Here is a 21,553-nt window from a genome sequence, read left to right on the forward strand (position 1 = left end):
CACCCAGAAGAACCTCACCACCCCCACCCAGCTCCCCCAGACTGGTGATGTAGCCCAGGGTCTCTCAGCCCTGGCACTGTTGACATGTGGGGCTGTCTGCTGTCTTGGAGGACGGTTAGCAGCATCCTTGGTCTCTGCCCACTAGATGCCAGCAGCACTGTCCCCCATCTGTGACAACATCCCGTCTCTAGACGTTGCCAAATGTCCCCTGTCCCCACACCCTGAGGTGTGGTTCTCCATCCTCGATGCACATGAATGGTCATCTGGGGTGTTTTAAGAAATGCCCCATGCAGGTCCCACCATGGACAATTTATTCAGACCCTCAGGGGTGGGGGGCCGGGGCCTCTGTATTTTTAGGAAGCACCCTAGATCTGCACATGGCGAAGGACCCCTTACCAGGCTTCTCGGCTGGGGTCGGGGGGCCGGTTTCTGTCCCCAGCCACTGCTTCAGACCCCGGAGGCCAGCCCCAGCGCCTTCCTGGGCATCTCAGCTCTGGTGCATAACCTCTGTGTGTCTCTGGACGGGCCCTGCGGGCAGCTGCCTGGTGTTGGCTCCCTCATGAGGATCCTGGAAGACGCCTTGGGTGCCAACTGCACCTTCCAGGAGCCCTCAGATGCTGACCAGGTGAGGACAGCCCCATCCTGGGCACGGCCCCTTGATGGGATCCCTGTCAAGTGGGCGAGCTGTAGCCTGAATGGGTGGGCTGGGCGTACCCATCAGGCCTCAAGGCCCCACCACCATCTTGTTTCAGCTCCAGCTCGTGCTGAAGGCCATTGGCAATGCCGGCCTGGCGGCCGTAGCTCTCACCCCCAAGCTGAGCACTTGTGCGTCCCTGAGGAGCTGCCCCCCTGAGATCCGGCTGGGGGCCATCCAGGCCTTCCGGAGGGTTCCCTGCTCTGCAAACGTGAGCTTCTGCATGTTATTTCATTGTGGTTGGCATTGGGCAGTAGTGGGTCTCAAACCACTGTTCACTTCTTTATTTGCTCATTCCTTCATCACATGTACCGAGCACCTGTTATATGCTGGGCACTGTAGTAGGTACTTGCGTGAACAGGTGTCCAGGTCTCTGTTCTCATAGAGCCTGTGTCTATGTGGGAGGCATATATTTATCAAATAAATATACAAATAAGTATATGATTACAAACAAACTATATATAAGCCACCTGTGCTGCAAACGCTCTGGTTCAGGGGTTGGCAAGACATGGTCCATTGTCTATGTCCAGCTTATTGCCTGATCTTGTATGTAAAGTTTTGTTGGAACACAGTTGTGCCTGTTCATTTATGTGCAGTCTGGGCTGCTTTTTTGCTATGACTGCAGAGTTGAGTAGTTTGCAAGAGAGACTGCATGGCCTGCAAAGGCCAAAAAAAATTGACTCTTTCCCTTTACAGGAAAAGTTTGCTGACCCCTGTACTAGCAGGTCCTATCTCACTTAGAGTCAAAGCCAGAGTCCTTATAATGACTTATCAGGACCTGTGGTCTGACCACTGACCCACTAGCACCTCTTGGCTTCACCTCCTACTTCCCTCACCACCCCCCGACTCCTCATAAGCCACACTGGTCTCCCTGTTGTTCTTCAAGCCTGCAGGGCTTCCTTCTGTCTCAGGCCATTTGCACGTGCTGTTCTCCCTTCCTGGAATTCCTTTCCCCTGTATATCCCCAGGCTTTACTCCTTTACCTCTAGAAGGCCTTTACTTAGAAATCACTTTGCTGTCAGTCTTCCTTGGCTATTTCACCTGAAATGGACCTCTTCGAGCCCCCCACGCCTCCGGCTTCCCCATTTTATTTTTCCCTCTTTAGCAGTTATTATCACCTAACGTATTATATATTTCACATATTAACCTTATTTAGTGTCTGTCTCTGCACTAAAATGTAAGCTTCAGGTGGATAAAAGCTGGGTTTGTCTTGTTCATAATTGTCACCCAGCACCTCGCACCTTGTCAGGCACATAATGGGTGCTCAGTAAATATTGCTGCATGAGTGGATGGGTAAATGGCTGTGCTATGAAGGAAACCAACAGGTGATGGGGCAGAGAATCACGGGGTAGGGGAGGTGGCTTGCTTAGGAAGGGGGGTCGGGAATACCTCCTGTGTGTCCGTTGCTGTGCTGTGCTGTTCCTGTAAATGAAGTTTTCTTGGAATGCAGCCACGCCCACTTGTCTATCCCTTGTTACCTGTGGAAATTGATGAGGCTCTGGCTGGCCTGTGGGAGGATGGGGATTAGCAGTGACTGGGGAACCTCCCACCTCCCACAACCGGGCCACAGGTGAGAGTGTCTAGAGCAGCTCTGGAGACGGCAGGAGAGCTGGGGCAGGGCATCGGGGCCACCTGCTGGAGCCAGTGCAGATGAGGGGACATCGTCCTCCTGGGTGGAGGTGGGTGGTCCCTGAGTGATGACTTTCCCCCTGCCCGAGGCAGCGATCCGTGCTCTCCAGCCTGTACCAAAGCCCCGAGGAGGATGCTGAGATCCGCATCAATGCCTACCTGGCACTGATGAGGTGCCCGGACGAGGAGGTGTTTGCCCAGGTGCGGCGCACCCAGGCAGGAGAGCCGTCCACCCAGGGTGAGCAGCTGCAGGTCGGGGTTGGGGGGCTGGGGCTGGCCTGGTGCCACCTGGTGGGTGCAGGGGTTCAGGGGCATGCTCACGCTCCATCCGTCAGGTGTTCTGTCCCCTTCCCGTTCCCCTTCTCTTAGCACACTGTCTGGACAAGTGGCTTTGCATGCTCCCCTCCCCCACGTGGCAATTGAACAACCTTGGAGAAGTTGGTTCTCTGTGGTCCTCAGTTTCCTCATCTGTAAAGTGGGGTGGAAGTCGCTGAGTTCCCTTCTAGCCCTGGTCAGGTCATGGCACAGTACCTGGAGGAGAGACTCGAGGCAGAGGAGGGACAGTGTCTCCGAATCTCAGATCCCTTGTGGGGTCAGAGAGTTCCCTTTAAACGGGTGGAACTTCAAAAAATAGGTTCAACTAATTTTCAAAAAGTTTTTACATAATGTACAGTGAGTTGACATAATTTTCAGTGAGCTGAGAGCCTGGGGCCTGCCAGCCTGGGTTCAAATCCCAGGTCAGCCACTTCCTACCTGTGTGCCTTTGGACAAGTGACTAAACTTTTATGAGCCTCCATCTTCACCTGTGAAATGGGCATAATAACAATACCTCCCTCGCAGAGGAAGCATAAACTGAGTTGGTACAGAAAGACATTTAGAATATTGTAAGAGCTGTGTGCACAGCTGTTACTTTTAATGTTATTATCACCATTGTTATTACTATGTAGCCAAAATTTCAAAGCAGATGGCAAAATATAAATGGAAAGTTAAAGTCTGCCTTCCATGTCTCCTGATCGCTAAGTCCTGTTTCCTGAAGGTACTGACCGTGACCAGTTCTCTTGTGTGTCCCATCAGAACGTGTAGTGTACGTATGAACATGGGCGTGTATCTCCTTAACAGCAGTAGCAACTCAGGATCATGTTATACATGCCATTTTGCTCCTCAGTGCATCTGGGGGCTCTTTCCACATCGGCACACTTGGACTCTGAGCTACAGCTGTTCGGTGTTCCACTAGGAGCTTAACCGTCATCGACGTTACCAGCCCCACCGATAGGCACTTAGATTGTTTCAGGCCTTCTGCCATGAGGAACAACAACCAAAATGAATCTCTCTATATATCCACTCCTGGGCCCTTGTGCTAATCTAGCCAGAGGAAAAGTAGCCAACGTAAAGGGGCACACATTTTTTTTTTTTTTTGCGGTACACGGGCCTCTCACTGTTGTGGCCCCTCCCGTTGCGGAGCACAGGCTCCAGACACGCAGACTCAGCGGCCATGGCTCACGGGCCCAGCCGCTCCGCGGCATGTGGGATCTTCCCGGACTGGGGCATGAACCCACGTCCCCTGCATCGGCAGGCGGACTCTCAGTCACTGCACCACCAGGGAAGCCCAGGGGCACACATTTAAAAGTCTGAAGTGATACTGCTAAACTACCTTCTAAAGAAACAGCAAACCCCGCCCCCTCGCCAAAAGGAAAAGAAATGGTGCTACTAGAAGTTGCAGCCCGCTGTTGGCAGGTTCAGGGGTGGAATGGGGGTGGGAGAGGGGCCTGTTCTGCATCAATAGGCCACTGGGCCAAGCCCCTCAGAGGGGATCAGCCAAGGGACAGCCTCGATGGAGGCCCTGGGGTATCAGGCTTGCATGTTGCCTGATGGAAACAAAAGGCAGACTCAGCTCTGTTCCATGTGAATTGTTCCAGAAGCTCCCTGCTGGGCATTCTGAGACATCCTCTGGGACAGGCAAGAGGACTGGGGTTCCCAGTTAGAATAATACCCTCTGTTGGACTTTCTCATTGGTGCTCTCATTTCATTTTTACCACTCTAGAGAGCCTCAGAGGGTCCCCATCGTGGATTGCATGTCACCCCTTTCCCAGCGCTGAAAGATACTCAGTCCTTTAGGTCCAGGCTCTGCCCTTGACTGATCTGCACAAACAGCCCTGAGAGATAGGTCATTATAGTTCATTTTACAGATGAGGACACTAAGGCTCAGAGAGGTGGAGTAACCAGCCCAAGGTCACACAGCTCATAAATGGTGGAACTGGGATTCAGACTCGGGGCTGACTTTCAAACCAGGACTTTGCCCACAATACCCCCCTTTTCCTTCTGGAAAGCATGTCAGAATGCCCTGCACAGGCTAGATTTCTAAGTTCCATTAAGGCACTGCTCTTTGCCGCCGTTTCTTCAAAGAGGACGTGGTTCTCAGTAGCTAGGCTCCTGAGAAGCCCCTGGTGGGTGGAAATAGCAGGACCCAGGAAGGGGGGTTGCAGGGTCTTTTCTCTGGGTTGTGCCAGCTCCGGGTCCTCCCTCACCGTTCCCCCCTCCCCTCCCCACTGGCTGCGCTGGGACTCCAGTGGGCTCCTTTGTGTGGAGTCACCTCCTGCAGCTGCTGGAGACAGGCGACCCCCTGAAACGGGCCCTCCGGGAGGCCATCCCTGAGGACATTGTCAGCCAAGAGTTCCATCCAGAGACCTGGAAACACTCGTCCTACTCTGACGTCACCTTCCGCTCAGGTACGGGCATCCTGGGCAGGTATTGTCCTGCTCTGGGACCACAAAGCCTTGGGGACCTGGGAGTTCTAACTCCTGAGGACATGTGGATCAAAGATACCGTTTCCCAAATGTCAAATATTCACATGCCACTTGCTTGATTTTTTATTTTTATCTTTTTGCTGTATCCAAAATAGCACCTGCCATTTTTGTTGGAAGAGTTAAAAAATAGTTAAGTGTGAGCCACTTCATAGCATTCGACTGAATAGCGCTTCCATCTTTTCTCTAAACTGGTTCTTTTAAACTTACACTTATTCTAAAAGGAAACCTTTTATCCCTACCATTAGTGGAAGATCAGTTTAACTCTGTAAAAATAGGGTTATCCTAAAAAGAAATGCAGTATCCGTGAAACACTGTTGTTCAATTCTCATGGATCCTTGCCTGCCGAGGGCTGTGAATTTGAGAACTGCTTTTTCCTGGGTGAAAAAAGGAGATTAGCATCGAAGAGAGACAGCTGCCTCCTTGTAATTAATCAGAATCAAAAAGGGACCCTGTTCTAGCTTAGGTACCCAAACCCCCTCAACTGCTCAGCAAGTCTGGGGGTGGGGTGCTCTGGCTGCCCCCTCTCTGCCTATCAGCAGGTGTGGGTACATTTGTGACCCTTCTGTTCTGACCTTCCCTCTGCCCTTGGTAAGGCTTAGGTCTGAGCTTCCTATCCTGGCCAAGAGGATGCACTGTGTGTCTGGCCCTGTCTCCGGCGATGGCCCCTTGGTGGCCAGCTCCCACCCGGTTAACGGTGTGGTGTATACTGATCCTCTGTCTGTTCTAGCATCGGGCAGCCTGGGAGCCAACCTGGAGGGGACCCTTCTCTTCTCTCCGGCCTCCTTCCTTCCCCGTTCTGCCACAGCCAACCTGACTGTCCATGCCCTTGGTCGTGCCTTCAACCTCCTAGAGGTAAGAGGGGGCCTTGCTTCTCCTCAGGGCCTCTCCTGGGCTTGGGGCCATTCATCTATCTTTCCATCCATCACCTCTTGTATCTATAGATCTACTCTCACATCTTATACTTCCAGCTTTTGACGTCTACCCACCCGTCTGTCTGCCTATCCACCCATCTATTCACCCACCTACTGACTGATACATAAATCCATTCAACTACCACCCACCCCATCCCTCCTTCCCTCCCTCCTTCTCATCCATCTCGTCCATCTATGTACTTTGCATCGTCTCTCCATCTGCCTTCTCACCTACCCATCTATTCTTCCAGTTATCATCCGTCCACTCACCTATCCATCCTTTCACCCACCCACCCACCCATCCATTCACACCCCATCTGTCATCCATCCATTATTCATCTATCCATCTCATTAATCCCTCTCATCCGTCTACCCTCCCACTCATCTCTCCATCTACACTTTCACTCAATCATCTATTTATTCTCTCAGTCACCCCCCCTTCCATCCACCTAGTCACCTACCCACGTACCCATCCATCCACCTGCTCTTCCATACGTCTATACCTCTTCTCTGTCCATCCATCCACCTATCCATCCTTCTATCCTCATCCATCTATTCATTTATGTACTTGTCTACCCATCTCTCCATCTACTCTCTCATTCACCTATTTATTCATCTACCCTTCCACCCACCCATACATCTATCTATCAGTCTCCTCACCCACACATCTCTTCATCTGTTCTCCCACTTATCTATCCATCCTTGCATCCATCTATCCACCTGTCATCATTGGACAATATCCATCTTCTACCTGACATGTACCAGGCCCTGTGCTGGGCTCTGAGAATATGATGATGAACAAGAGAGACATGATCTCTGCCCGCTTGGTGCTCACAGCCCAGAGAGGTAGACAGATAAGAAATGAGTAGACACATTGATAAAACGATGGCAACTTTAAGTAGTGTGTTTAGGGAGGTGAAGTTTCAGCTGAGATCTGAAGGATGAACAAAAGCAGTCATGTGAAAAGCTGAGGTAAGAGCCTTCCAGGGAGGGGGCCCAGTATGTGCAGAGTTCCTGAGAAGAGAAAGGGCTTGGTGTGTTTAAGGAACAGAAATAGAGTAGAGAACAGTAAGTGCAGGAGAATGGTAACGTGGGAGCACAGTGAGGGAGTAGGGCCGTGTGGAGGAAGGGTTTTGAGTTGGCAAGTGATAACTTGAACGTTCTGGCTGTTGTGTGGAAAATGGATTGTGGGGGGCAGCAGCGGAAGAGGGAAAATCTCTGAGGCCGTATGTCCAGCAAACGTTACTTTTGTTTATTTTGTGTGTGTGCGTCTGGCAAGTGTTGATTTTTCTTTATTGTCCAGCAAACTTTAAAGTAATGGATTGACTTGGGACCCTTCCATCTCTTCCCCCCAGGTCCCTGTAGCTTGTCTGAGGGAGGGTGCTCTGTGCCGTATCCCAACCCTTTCTAATTTATGGAGAACAGGGAACCTATCATCCAAATTTGCCCGCGGGGCTCAAGGCTGACCCTCTGGTGATTTCTCTGCAAATGCTCTCAGAGACACTTGGATGGGAGGATGGAAAGAAGGGATGCAAGAGTGAGTGAACAGATGGGTGGATGGATGGGCAGATGGAAGGAAGGAGGGACTTGTTCATTCATCCATCAGATTTTGAGAATCAACCAGCTCATCTGTTAGTCAGGGTTCTCCAGAGACATAGAACTATTTCAATAGGATTATGGAGGCTGACAAGTCCGAGACCTGCAGTCAGCATGCTGGAGAGCCAGGAGAGCTGATGGTGTAGTTCCCGTCTGAAGGCAGGAAAAAGCCAGTGTGCCAGTCTGAAGGTAGTTAGGCAGGAGGAATTCCCTCTTATTTGGAGGAACGGCAGACTTTTGTTTTATTCAGGCCTTCAACTGATTGGATGAGGCCCACCCACATTATGGAGGGCAATCTGCTTGACTCAGTCTACTGATCTAAAATGTTAAAGCCATCCAGAAATGCTCTAACAGTAACACCTGTAATAATGTTGGACCAAATACCTGGGCACCCCGTGGCCCAATCAAGTAGACACAGAATTAACCATACCACCAGGGGTTGAGTGTGCTTAGTGAATGAGACACAGGTCCCTGCCCTCATGGAACTCAGGATCTTGCAAGAGAGACACACAAATTAGTCTGAGTGTGACCTTGGAGTAGTGTGCTTGACACTCGAGGAAGGAGTGATAAATTTGGCTGGGGGAGGGGAGGGGGACTGTGTGAAGGGAGTGATATGGGAATTTAGGGAAGGCTTCCCAGAGGTGGTGACCTTTGAACCAGGGCTTAAAGAATCAGTAGGAATTCTTGCTTTGTGGCCCTTGCCAGGTAGATCTGGAGCTTGATGACTTTCTAAGATTGTACCTCTTGGCCCTTGGGCCTGGATGGACCCTGGGGAGCCCAGGGCCCCCTGTTCAAGCTCCCAACCCCATAGCTCTTGGTCAACCTTGTGACTGGGATACTCCTCCCTGAGCCCCTGGCTTTCCTTCCTAGCTGGGGCTCCGGCTGGAAAATGCTGAGGGAATAGCCGGCAGGCTATTTGGCCCAAAGTCGTTCTGGGGGCAGGAAGAGGAGAGACAGGCCCAGGCGGAAAAGCCCCCAGAGCCAGCACCAGGGCCTACACCGCAGCCAGCCAACCCCGCCTGTCCAGGAGAAAGGTCCAGAAAGATGAGAGACCTGCAGCGGAAGGTAAGGGAAGCGCCCAAGCCCACCTCACGCCCACTCCTCTACGCCGTCAGGTGTCAGCTTGGGCTTTGGGACTGGGGGACCCAGGTGTCCATGAACTCTGACCCCGCCCTCCCCCTCCCACCCCCTTACAGAAGCAAATTTCCGGTCCAGATCTCAGTAGTGAGCTGTATCACATACATAGAGAAGTGCACACCCCGTGTGTTTCCCCCAGTGGAACACATCTTTACAACGAGCGCCCAGACCCTCATCAGCTCCCCAGACACCCTCTTCGGCCCCCCTCTTCTGATTTACCCACCCATACCCAAGGGTAACCACTGTTCTGACCCCTAAGTGCATCAATGAACTCTACTTTAAAATCAGCTTTGTTGAGATATAATCAAACTACAATAAATGGTATGTGTTTAAAGTGTACAATTTGATAGGTTTTGACATATGTATATACCATGAAACCATCACCAACTAAATCAACATATCCCTCACCCCCAAAGTTTTCTTCGTGCTTCTTAGTCCCTTCCTCCTGCTCCCTGTTGCGATAGGCTTCTTCTGTCAAAATAGATGTTTGTATTTTCTGGAATGTTGCATAAATGGAATTATGCAGCGTATACTTTTGTTTTTAAAGCATGTCCTCCTTTTTGGCCTGGCTTCCTTTACTCAGCGTAAGTATTTTGAGATTCATCCATATGGTAGAGTATACTAATAGTTTATTTCTTCCTGTGGCCATGTAGTGGTTCATGGTGTGGATGAACCACAGTCTGTTTGTGTATTCACCTGTTGGTGCATATTTGTGTTATGTCCAGTGTTGGGCTGTTACAAGTAGGACTGCTATGAACAGTCGTGTACAAGTCTTCATATAAATATATGTTTTCATGTCTCGGGTAAATATCTAAGGATGGGATGGCTTAGATCATACGGTAGTTGTATGTTTACTTGTGTAAGAGCTAGCTAAACTGTTTTGCAAAGTGGTTGTACCATTTTGCATTCCCACCAGCAGTGTATGAGAGTTTTAGTTCTTGTACATCCTTGCCAACACTTGGTAGGATTAGACTTTTTAGTGTTTGCTATTCTAATTGTTTGTCGTGGTATCTTGGGGCTTTAAAGTACATTTTCCTAATACTACTGATGTTGGGCATCTTTTAGGTGCTTACTTGTCATCCATACCTCTTTGGTGAAGTGTACGTTCAAATATTTTATCCTTTTTTAAAAATTCGGTTGGCTTCTTATGACTGAGTTTTGAAAATTCCTGCTCTATTCTGAACACAAGGCTTGTATCAGATATGTGACTTGCAAATATTTTCTCCCAGTGTATGGCATGGTCTTTTCATTCTCTTAACAGTGTCTTTTGAAGAGCAGATGTTCTTGATTTCAGTGAACTCGAGTTTATCCATTTCTTTTACGCATAAAGTTTTGGGTGTTACATCTAAGAAATCTTTACCTAATGCAGTGTTACAGAGATCCTTGGGACCCTCTGGAGATTTCCAGAGTTCTTTCTCTGTGTGGCTCGTTCCTCTCTTGTACTCTGCCCTGCAAAGTCCAGCTACCTTGGTTTCCCTGGACTCCCAGATCCTCAACCCTGAGAGTCTGTCATGCCCCGCTGTTCCCCTCCCTGCACCTCAGCCTGAGCTCTCTCCAGGCAGTAAGCTGGGGCTCACCTTGCTATTTCCCATCTCTTGGGTTCATCGTCTCACATTACCTGATGTCTAATGTCTTGGGAACTTTTGTTTCTTCTGTTTCATCTGTTGCTCCACGTGGGAAGATAAATCCAGTCCTTGTTACTTCAATATGGTTGACAGCAGAGGTCACATCCAGCTTCTTTTGTGAACTTAATATAAATGGAATCATTCACCGTGTACTCTTTAAAAAAATGAGGTGAAGCTCACGTAAACATAAAATTAACTATTTTAAAGTATACAATTCAGTGACACGTAGTATATTCAGAATGTTGTGCAACCACCACCTCTGTCTAGTTCCAAACATTTCATCACCCCAAGGAGACCCCACGCTCATTAGCAGTCACGCCCCATTCCCTCATTTCCCAGCCCCTGGCAACCATTAATGTGCTTTCTGTCTCTATAGATTTACCTATTCTGGACATTTCATATAAACAGAATCATACAATATGTGGCCTTTTGTGTCTGGCTTCTTTCACTGAGCACGTTCTTAAGGTTCATTTGTACTGTAGCATGTATCAGTACTTCATTCCTTTCTTTTTTCTATTGCACAAATAGTTTTTTAATTGAAGTATAGTTGATTATAATGTGATAGTTTCCGGTGTACAGCAAAGTGATTCAGTTATATGTCTACATACATTTATGTATACACACATACGTATTATGTATACATACATACATGTATGTATATATACACATATATGTATATATACATGCATAACTGAATATATACACACACATATATACTTTTTCAGATTCTTTTCCATTATAGGTTATTACAAGATACTGAATATAGTTCCCTGTGCTATACAGTCGGTCCTTGTTATTTATCTATTTTATATATAGTAGTGTGTATATGTTAATCCCAAACTCCTAATTTACCCTCCCCAACCCCTTTTCCCCTTTGGTAACCATAAATTTGTTTTCTATATCTGTGAGTCTGTTTCTGTTTTGTAAATAAGTTCATTTATATCATTTTTTTTAGATTCCACATATAAGCGATAGCATACGATATTTGTCATTCTCTCTCTGACTTCACTTAGTATGATAATCTCTAGGTCCCTCCACGTTGCTGCAAATGGCATTATTTCATTCTTTTTTATGGCTGAGTAGTATTCCATTGTGTATATGTACCACATCTTCTTTATCCATTCATCTCTCAGTGGACACTTACATTGCTTCCATGTCTTAGCTATTGTAAATCATGCTGCTGTAAACATTGAGGTGCATGTATATTTTTGAATTAGAGTTTTCTCCGGATATATGCCCAGGAGTGGGATTGCTGGATCATATGGTAGTTCTATTTTTAGTTTTTAAAGGATGCTTCATACTGTTCTCCATAGTGGCTGTACCAATTTACACTCCCACCTACAGTGTAGGAGGGTTCCCTTTTCTCCACACCCTCTCCAGCATTTGTTGTTTGTAGATTTTCTGATGATGGCCATTCTAACTGGTGTGGGGTGATACCTCACTGTAGTTTTGATTTGCATTTCTCTAATGATTAGTGATGTTGAGCATCTTTTCATGTGCTTCTTGGCCACCTGCATGTCTTCTTTGGAGAAATGTCTACTTAGGTCTTCTGCCCATTTTCTGATTGGGTTGTTTGTTTTTTTGATATTGAGCTATATGAGCTATTCATATATTTCGGAAATTAATCCCTTGTCGGTTGTATCATTTGCAAGTATTTTCTCCCAGTCTGTAGGCTGTCTTTTTGTTTTGTTTATGGTTTCTTTTGCTATGCAAAAGCTTATAAGTTTGGTTAGGTCCCATTTGTTTATTTTTGCCTTTATTTCTTTTGCCTTGGGAGACTGACCTAAGAAAACATTGCTGCAATTTATGTCAGAGAATGTTTGCCTGTATTCTCTTCTAGGAGTTTTATGGTGTCATGTCTTATGTTTAAGTCTTTAAGGCATTTTGAGTTTATTTTTGTGTATGGTGAGAGGGCGTGTTCTAACTTCATTGATTTACATGCGGCTGTCCAGCTTTCCCATCAGCACTTGCTGAAGAGACTGTCTTTTCTCCATTGTATGTTCTCGCCTACTTTGTCATAGATTACCTGACTGTAGGTGTGTGGGTTTATTTCTGGGCTCTCTATTCTGTTCCATTGATCTCTATGTCTGTCTTTGTGCTTCATTCCTTCTTAAGGCTGGATAACAGTGCATTGTATGGATGGACCACGTTTTGTGTGTCCCTTCATCTGCCGATGGACTTTTGGTTTGTTTCCATCTTGTGACGACTGTGAATAATGCTGCTCGCATCCTCTTTTTTCGTGTCTGACTTCTTTTGCTTAAAGTGTGTTCATGAGATCCATCTGTGTTGCTGTGTGTACTTACAGCTTGTTCATTCTCCTTGCTGTGTAGCATCCCATGGTGTGAATATAACACAGTTTCTTTATCCATTTACTTTTGGTGGGCTTTTGGGTAGTTTCCAGTTCCTGGCTTATTATGGGTAGTGCAGTGAACATTCTGTGCATGTCTCTTTGGTGAATATATGTGCACATTTCTGTCCAGTGTGTACCCAGCAGTGGAACTGCTAGGGTGTGTGTGTGCTTTCCCGGTTTCCCACTTCATATTGTTACTTGAGTATTTTCTTACTGAAAACTCATTGTACGCATACATTTTGACACCCTTTCTGTGGGTGGGGATCTCACTTTACATAACCGTTGCCCCAACAATAGACAATGAAATCGTTAGCATCTTTTTGCTCTTATAAATGTCATTTACACATACATCTGGGGGTAATCAAGGTGGTGGCTGGGGCATTTGTTCAAACATTAACACGTTTACTAACCACCAACTGTGACCCCAGGGCCCAGGAGCACAAAGATGATCAGGACGTGGTCCCTACCATCAAAAGCCTCTTGGACCAGATCTGAGGCCAGCAAGTAACTTGAATAAGGGCGGTGGGCTGGATATAAATGTTTTTTCTTAGAATCCACAATCCCTTTGGTCTGTTGTTTTCTCCCTTGTGATAGATTCACATCCCAAGATATATTTTGCACAAGCACAGTGACGAATGGCAACAGTCCTTGGCCTGAGTGTTGGAGAGACAGCAGGGAATGGTGGGGAGTATGGCAGTCAGGCATGTAGCACAGGCCTCAGCTCAGGGTGGCAGCCACTGCTCAGCTCTGAACACTTGTTGCCCCTTGTTGTGAGTGCAGGCTGGGAGGGAGGGGGAGACAGGCCAATATTTCTCTTTTTTGAGATGCTGGCTATGTGGATTTTATAGAAAATCTCCTAATTTTTAAATATTAGAAATAAATTTAAAAATACACACTGCATGAAAAATAAAGACCAAGAAACTGTCACAGACCAGGGCAGACTGAAGAGACATGACACAATACTAAATGCCATGTGGCACCTGGATTGGATCCTGGAATAGAAAGAGGATGGGATGGAAAAGTCCGATAAAGTCCAGAGTTTAGTTAATAACATGCCGGTGTTGATTTCTTAGTTTTCACCATGTTTCCTGGTCATGTAAGATGTTAACAATGGAGGAAACAGGATGACGGGTCCATAGGAGCTCTCGGTACTATCTTTGCAACTTCAAAAAATATTTTCTTATTGGAGTAGAGTTGATTTACAATGTTGTGTTAGTTTCAGGTGTACAGCAAAGGGACTCAGTTATACCCATACCTATATCCACTCTCTATTAGATTTTTTTTCCCTTATAGGTCATTACAGAATAGTGGGGAGAGTTCCCTGTGCTGCACAGTAGGTCCTTATTAGTTATATCTATTTTAGATATAGTAGTGTGTATATGACAGTCCCAATCTCCCAATTTATCCCTGCCTTCCCTTTCCCCCCTGGTAGCTATAAGATTGTTTTCTACATCTGTAACTCATTTTTGTTTTGTAAATAAGTTCATTTGTACCACTTTTTAGATTCCACCTGTAAGCGAATCATATGGTATTTGTCTTTCTCTGTCTGACTTACCTCACTTAGTATGACAATCTCTAGGTCTATCCATGTTGCTGCAAATGGCATTATTTTGTTCTTTTTATGGCTGAGTAATATTCCATTATATGTACACCACATCTTCTTTAGCCATTCATCTGTCAATGGACATTTAGGTTGCTTCCATGTCTTGGTTATTGTAAACAGTGCTGCAATGAACACCGGGGGGCATGTATCTTTTCGAATTATGGTTTTCTCTGGATATATGCCCAGGAGTGGGATTGCTGGATCATATGGTAGTTCTATTTTTAGTTTTTTTAAGGAACCTCCATACTGTTCTCCATAGTGGCTATATCAATTTACATTCCCACCAACAGTGCAGGAGGGTTCCCTTTTCTCCACACCCTCTCCAGCATTTATTTGTAGATTTTTTTTGATGATGGCCATTCTGACAGACGTGAGGTGATACCTCACTATAGTTTTGATTTGCATTTCTCTAATAATTAGTGATGTTGAGCATCTTTTCATGTGCTTTTTGGCCATCTGTATGTCTTCTTTGGGGAAGTAACTTTTCTGTATGTCGAAAATTATTCCAAAATAAAGTTTGCTAAAACTCTGTCTCTGTCTCTCTGTCTCTCTGTCACACACACACACACACACACACACACACACACACACACACACACACACACACACACACACACACACACACACACACACACACTGGGCATTGAGTAGACTGTGCAGGTCCGAGAAAACACATCTGCAGATTCTGCCTCTGGGCCGTGAGTTTTGCAAGCCCTGCTCTGGACCCCACAAGCCCTTCACTTTTCTCTCCAGGTGCCCCTTCCCCCTCCCAAAGTCCAGGTACCTTGCCCGGCTAACCCAGACCTGTTCCTGGTCACAGGTGGCCCAGAGGCATCGGGAGCGGCGGGCGCTGCAGTGTAAGCTGAGCATGAAGGTTTTTGGGCATGAGCTGAGCTTTGTGAACTGCGGGGCGATGGGGAGTCATGTGACACGCCAGTCCCTGAACCTGGCCGAGCTTGCTGTCAAGCTCCTGAAGGTACCTCAGGCTGGGCTCGGCCCCTCCCTGTCGTCTGGTCCGAAGATGTTTCCTTTGATGCTTTGGGGAAATACTAAAGTACTTTCAGACTTAAGAGCATGGAATTTGGAGCCAGACTGCCCAAGTTCAAAAACTGGCTGCACCACTTACCACCCTGGGCATGTTGCTGAACTTGCCACGGCCTCAGTTTCTTTATCTGTGAAATGGGAATGATAGCATAGTAATAGTATAATAATATCTACTTCATAGAGCTGTTGAATCAAGTGACTTCATGCAGTAAAAATGTAACAACACGTTTAGAGTGTGCCTGGCACATACTAAGTGCTCTGTACCGCAGGCAGGGCCCACACCCTTCCTTACCTGGCTGACCCTGGATGCTTGACCTCTGACCATGTCCCTTGGTAAATTATCTTGGTTCAAACCCCAGCTCTTCCTGTTTCTAGCTACATGGGCTCGGCCGGGTTATTTTATCTGTCTGTGGGCTCTGTTTTCTCATCTGGAAACTGGAGACAATGATAAGGTCCCCTCTGAGGGCTATGTGAGGGTTAAGTGAGGCCGTCACATGCACTGTTACGGTTCTCTGACTGCAGGGGCAGGAAGTGCAGGTGAACCGAAGGCTGAACCTGGCCATGGAGGAGCTCACTTTTCCCACCATGTCTGGACTCCTAGCCCAGCTGACCCTAAACGCCTCGGCTGCCATCAACATCCAGGTCGGAGGGACAGCCAACTTCCAGCAGCGCTCGGATTTCTCTGTGAATGGTTATGTCAAGCCCAGGTAGCTGGCTCCTCAGAGCTGGGGGAGGTGGGTGGGTGGGGGCCTCCCCCTGCAGAGCGCTGGGGCATCAGCATGGGCTGGAGGGGAGCCCCGCTCTGCTGACCACCTGTTATATCAGCTACTGTTGATGGAGTGTTTTTTGTGCCAAGAGACTTTGAGGAGAACCTGGGCGGCTACACCCACTTTACAGGTGAGAAGACTGAGGCTTGGCGAGGTGAGGTTCCATGCCCGAGGTGGCACAGCAGTGCAAGGCAGCTGAGATTCGTCTCGTGCCACAACTCCACTCTTCCCTCTGCCCCCTCTGCCTCCGAGGGGAGGGGAGATGGGAGAGAGGGAAAAGCATTTAAGGCACACGGGCTCTGAGCCCACTGAACTCACATGGCCACTCACGAGGTGGACACTTTCCTTCTTCCCACTAAGGGTTGAGGAAACTGAGACTCAGGATGCGTGCACAGCTGACCCAGGGCCACATGGCACGAAGGATTTTGAGCAGCATTTGACAATGCTCACCTTCCCAGGCCTGCTGGGCGACTGTCCCAGCCACTAAGCCGACCTGTCCTTGGTTTCTGGGTCTGATGTGGGGTATGTGGGTGTCCTGTGACGGCTGCTTTTTGGCATGGAGACCCTGGGTTTGGGCTCCAGAACTGGCTGTTCCATGTCCCGACTGTGGGACCCACACAGCTGGTGTCACCTCTGAGCCTCGGTTTCCCCATCTGTAAAATGAGACTAGTGATGGTGAGAGTTCGATGGTGATGTGTAGAGTGCTTGGCACACATGGAGTGCGTGTCAGTGGTGTTCATGGTGGAAGGGCAGCTCTGGCTCAGGACCACGGAGAGCAGCCGGGTGGGTTGGTGCTGGCTTTGCCGTTGCCTGGGGCGGCAGGATGCAGTTGTGTGCCTCTTCCTCAGCGCCCTGCTCCAGATCTCGGCGCAGATGGGCACAGTGGGCACCCTGGGGCAGGCTGGGCTGAGGTGGGTGACCGGCGTCCGTGGCACCGCCAGCCTGGATGGAGGGATCCGGATAAAGAAGGGCCAGGACCTCAGGGTGCATCTGAACACACCCGAGGAGGCTGTGGAGCTGCTCCGCTTCAGGTGGGTTCCCGCACCTGGAGAGGGAGCCCGTGAGTGCACCTGTGTGCGAGCCAGGCTGGGCACAGGTGTGGGTGCATGTGTCTGTGAGAGTGTGTGCACGATCACCTTGCATGTGCACCTGTGTCTGACCACGTGTATCTGTGAGTGTGTGTGCCTAAGGATGTGCCTGTGAGTCTGTGTATGTGAATGTGTGTCTGTGGGCGTGTTTGTGAGAGTGTGTGCGCGTGTCAGTGAGTGGGCTACACGTGGGCGTGCGTGTGTGTGCACATGTGTCAAGGTGGGGTGGGTGTGTCTGTGACAGGGACTGAGGGCAGCCTAGAGGTGGGGATTTCCACACTCCTCAGCAATTTATGGGGGTCCCTCCTGAGGCCTGCTTGTCCCCAGCCCCCTGGAGAGGTGACACTTAGAGAACAGTGATTTCCAAGGAAACGGGAGAAGCCAGGCTGCCCCCACCTCCACCTGCCTCCTTCCCTGTGTCCCACCCTTGCTGGAGGCGCTGCTGCCCTCCTGACCCTCTCCCGGCAGCAGCCAGTAGGGTCCTTTAAAATGTCAGTTAAGTCCTATCGTGCTCCCCCCTCCCCTGTTTAAAATCCCTTGCTTGCTTCTAGGATAACCCAGCTCCACATGATTCTCCTGCCCGATGGAGGCCCTGCCCACCCCCCTCACCTGTCTCCTGTCACTCCTTCCTGCCCCTCGCTACCCCCTTCCCTTCTGACCCCCTCTCACCACCCTTTTATCTGTGCTACCAAAGAGCCCCCTTTTCTCGCACCCCAGGGCCTTTGCACCTGCTGTTCCCTTTGTTTGGAGTGCTGGCTCCTTCTCATCCTTTGATTCTCTGACCGAATGTTACCCCTACAGAGAGTCCTTTCCAAACCCTGAGCTGAAGAACGTCCTGCTCTGTCTCCAGGACAGACCCTATGCCCATGTCGTGCCCCATTTTAGGTTTTTCATAGTGCTTGTCACCCTCTGTGTTCATGGAGTGTCTCCCCCACCAGTGTGCAGACTCCCCAAAGGCCTGTCCTGTTGATAGTGGGATTTGCCCTAGTGCCTTGCCCTGGTGGCTTTATGGTTGAGTGAAAACAGCTCGCCTGGCCCTTTCCTCCTTTCCCACCCAGCTCTCAGCTGTTTCTCATCACTGGGGATGGCATGAGGAGCCTCAGTCATGCTCACGTCCCTTCTGAGGCCCGATCCTGTACCGACAAGGAAGGTAGGTGCCAGCATGGCCTCCGTGTCATTGTCCCGAGATGGTTGTCCTGGGGGCTGAGGGCTAAGATGCAAGGTCCAAATTCCAGAGTTACTCTTCTGCCCTAAAAGTACTTAAGCCCCTTAACTCAATGATGCTGCTTCTAGAACTCTACCTTATGAAAATAAACCAAAATCATTTTAAAATGCCCTGTGCCCAGAGATGTTCGTTGCGTCATTATTTACAGAGCAAAAAAATAGGCAGCAACTCAAATATCCAACAGTAGGTGAATGGCTTATTGTAAGGGCCTTTGAGCTAAGAATAGACTTTTACATTTCCGAATGCAGAAAAATAATCAAAAGGACTATTTCATAACATGAGAAATTTGTGAAATTCATATTTCAGTGTCCATAAATGAAGTTTTATTGGTGCAGAGCCACGCCCGTTGCCTGTGGCTTTTCTTCAGCAACAGCAGAGTTGAGTAACAGACTGTGTGACCAGCAGAACCTCAAATATTTACTATCTGGCCATTTACAGAAAACGTTTGCCAATTCCTGGTTTAGTAAAGTACTGAGATATCCCATAACTTTTAAGCTCTGTAATGAAGGACATGTTTTAATAGCACGAGAAAATTTTTTTGATAATAACATCAGGTGAAAGGCAACAAAATTGAAAACAGAGGGGAAGGAGGTATACCAAACAGTCACAGATCTTGCAGTCATGTTGGGGCTGAGGTGGGGGAGGGGCCTACTTAAATGATTTCTTTAGGCTAAATTCTGTCCTAAATGCTTGCTGAGCTGTTAATCCTCACAGCTACACCATGGGGCTGGAACTGTTATCACTCCCAGCTGACAGATGAGAAACACCAAAGCACAGAGATGTTAAGTAACTTGTCCAAGGTCACACAGCTGGGAAGTGGCAGAACTGGAATGTGGATCCAGGCATTCTTGCTCCAGAGCCTGTGTCCTACACAGTACTGCCTGACACTCTGATAGTCTACATCAGGGGTCCTCAACTGGGGACAATTTTTGGCCCCTTGGGACATTTGGCGATGTCTGGATACATTTTGGGGTGTCATCCTGGTGCGGGAGGTGCTACCAGTATCTAGTGGGTTGAGTCCAGGACAGCTTCCCACAATAAGAAATTATCCAGACCAGTGTGTTGATAGCGCCAAGGCTGAGAAACCCTGGTCTACACAGTACCGCCTCATACATTTAATGTCTACACAATACTGTTTCTCAAAAGAATGTAGAGATGCTCCTTCTTTGCTGATGGGCGCATCCATGGCCTGCCTCGAGCCCTCTGGCTCTCTACTGACCATGCTGCCTGCTCCCTTTCTTACAGCTTCCCGCACTTGGGGCTGGCAGCTGTGCACTGAAGTGAGCTGGCCTCCAGCCGGGCAGCCCTACCTGCTCTCGGTGCCTGTGTTTGCGGCTGTGATGCTGAAGAAGCAGGACCGGGGGCTCCAACGCTATCTGCTGGAAGCTGCCTATACCCTCCACCCCCCGGTAGGCCCTACGGAATGGCTCCTCCTTTCCCAGCCAGATTCTGGGTCTCCCTAGGTCTTCTACTCAGGCCTCAGCCTTGGGGATCACTCATAAAGACATGGGCCTCCTCCCTGGAGCAGGACCAGCTGGGCTGGTCCTGCTGTAGTCTCCCTCCTGCCTCAGGACCCTTGCACATGCTGATCCTCTGTCCCTGGCTTGATGACTTGTAACTCTGAATCAATCTTCAGAGCTCACTTTAGGGGGGTCACCTCCTCAGTGAAGCCTGCCCTGATTACCCCGAAGTGGTCATATTCCCTTGTTAGTGCTCTAGTACGATCATGTTCCTTCCCTTTAGATCACATTTGTGTTCATTACTGAAACCAATTGGTTAAGATCTGTCTTCCCCACTAGTCACTCAGTTCCTGGGAACAGTGCCTGTTTTTCTCACCCCTGTGTCCCCAGCACCTGGCACAGAATGGGCACTCAGCAGCCCCCTATCTGATTTCCCAGTTCCCGCTCTTGTCTCCTTACCATATGTTCTCCACCAGCAGCCAGACAGACCTTCCAAAATCCCAAAATGACTGTGTCCCTCCCCTGCTCAGAAGTCTCCAGTGGCTCCTATTCCTCTCAGAATAGGACCCACTCACCCTGACCCATAGGCTTTCAGTGATCCTGCCATGCCGGCCTCTCCTCCCCATCTCCGCAAATGTATACCAGGCTCACCGCTCTCCAGACACACCGACCTCCTTTTTATTAAATGCCAAGTGCATTGCTGCCCCAGGGCCTTTGCACTGTCTGTTTCCTCTGCCTGGAACAGTCTTTCCCAGACATCCACTCAACTCCTTTCCTTGCTTCCTTCAAGTCTCATCAAATGCCCCCTCCTCAGAGGCAGCTTCCCTCCCTGACCACCCAGTCCAGAACAATGACCCTGTCAGGGCCCCTGACCCTCTGAGTTTGTCAGCAGAGCGCTCAGCAGCTGGTGGTGGTGAGCTGCTGTCTTACCTACTTCTGTGTCTGGAGGTCCTGTGCCTCCCCCTCTAGAATGTAGGTGCCAAGAGGGCGGGACTTTGTGTCTAACACTCAGTTGCATTCCCTGTGCCTGCAACTGTGCCTCACACACAGTAGTCAACATTTATTGGTACTAAATGAATGACGATGATGCAGGGTTGGTTTTTTTTAAAACTAATTTTTATTTATTTTTGACTACGTTGGGTCTTCTTTGCAGTACGTGGGCTGCTCATTGTGGCTTCTCTTGTTGCGGAGCACGAGCCCTAGGCACGTGGGCTTTGGTAGTTGTGGCACGCGGGCTCAGTAGTCGTGGCTCATGGGCTCTAGCGTGCAGGCTCAGTAGTTGTGGCGCATGGGCTTAGTTGCTCTGCGGCATGTGGGATCTTCCCAGACCAGGCCTCGAACCCGTGTCCCCTGCATTGGCAGGTGGATTCTTAACCACTGCACCACCAGGGAAGTCCCTGATGCAGGTTTTTAAAGGGGGCCCGTGTCTTAGGCTGTGTTTTCCCAGAAGCAGACTGGAGCCAAGGATTTGGGTAAAAGTGTGGATGAAGAAAAGACTCCAGGAGGACCCAGGAAGAGGGTGGAGAAAATAGGGTAGGGAAGGGGAAGAAGCTGAGCAGGAGTGATGGCAGGTGCAGTGGCAGCCTCAGCGTGATCCCTGGGCAGCCCTGGAGCAGGAGT

General features: G+C 48.9%; 1 protein-coding gene across 1 annotated transcript in view; it reads left to right on the top strand.

Annotated features, from left to right (window-relative positions):
* The first annotated feature begins 854 nt into the window (after window positions 1-854).
* LOC115867587 (uncharacterized) overlaps window positions 855-21,553 on the top strand; it is a 123,011-nt gene continuing 102,312 nt past the window's right edge. Inside the window, exons 1-10 of the mRNA XM_060284654.1 lie at window positions 855-905; window positions 2,417-2,561; window positions 4,891-5,049; window positions 5,855-5,979; window positions 8,505-8,699; window positions 15,170-15,325; window positions 15,916-16,100; window positions 17,009-17,191; window positions 18,307-18,398; window positions 19,719-19,882. Coding sequence (XP_060140637.1) covers window positions 2,492-2,561; window positions 4,891-5,049; window positions 5,855-5,979; window positions 8,505-8,699; window positions 15,170-15,325; window positions 15,916-16,100; window positions 17,009-17,191; window positions 18,307-18,398; window positions 19,719-19,882 — 1,329 coding nt within the window. The 5' untranslated portion in view covers window positions 855-905; window positions 2,417-2,491. The remainder of the gene's footprint in view (window positions 906-2,416; window positions 2,562-4,890; window positions 5,050-5,854; window positions 5,980-8,504; window positions 8,700-15,169; window positions 15,326-15,915; window positions 16,101-17,008; window positions 17,192-18,306; window positions 18,399-19,718; window positions 19,883-21,553) is intronic.

The sequence above is a fragment of the Globicephala melas genome, chromosome 15, assembly GCF_963455315.2.
Source record: "Globicephala melas chromosome 15, mGloMel1.2, whole genome shotgun sequence".
Classification (NCBI taxonomy): Eukaryota; Metazoa; Chordata; class Mammalia; order Artiodactyla; family Delphinidae; genus Globicephala; species Globicephala melas.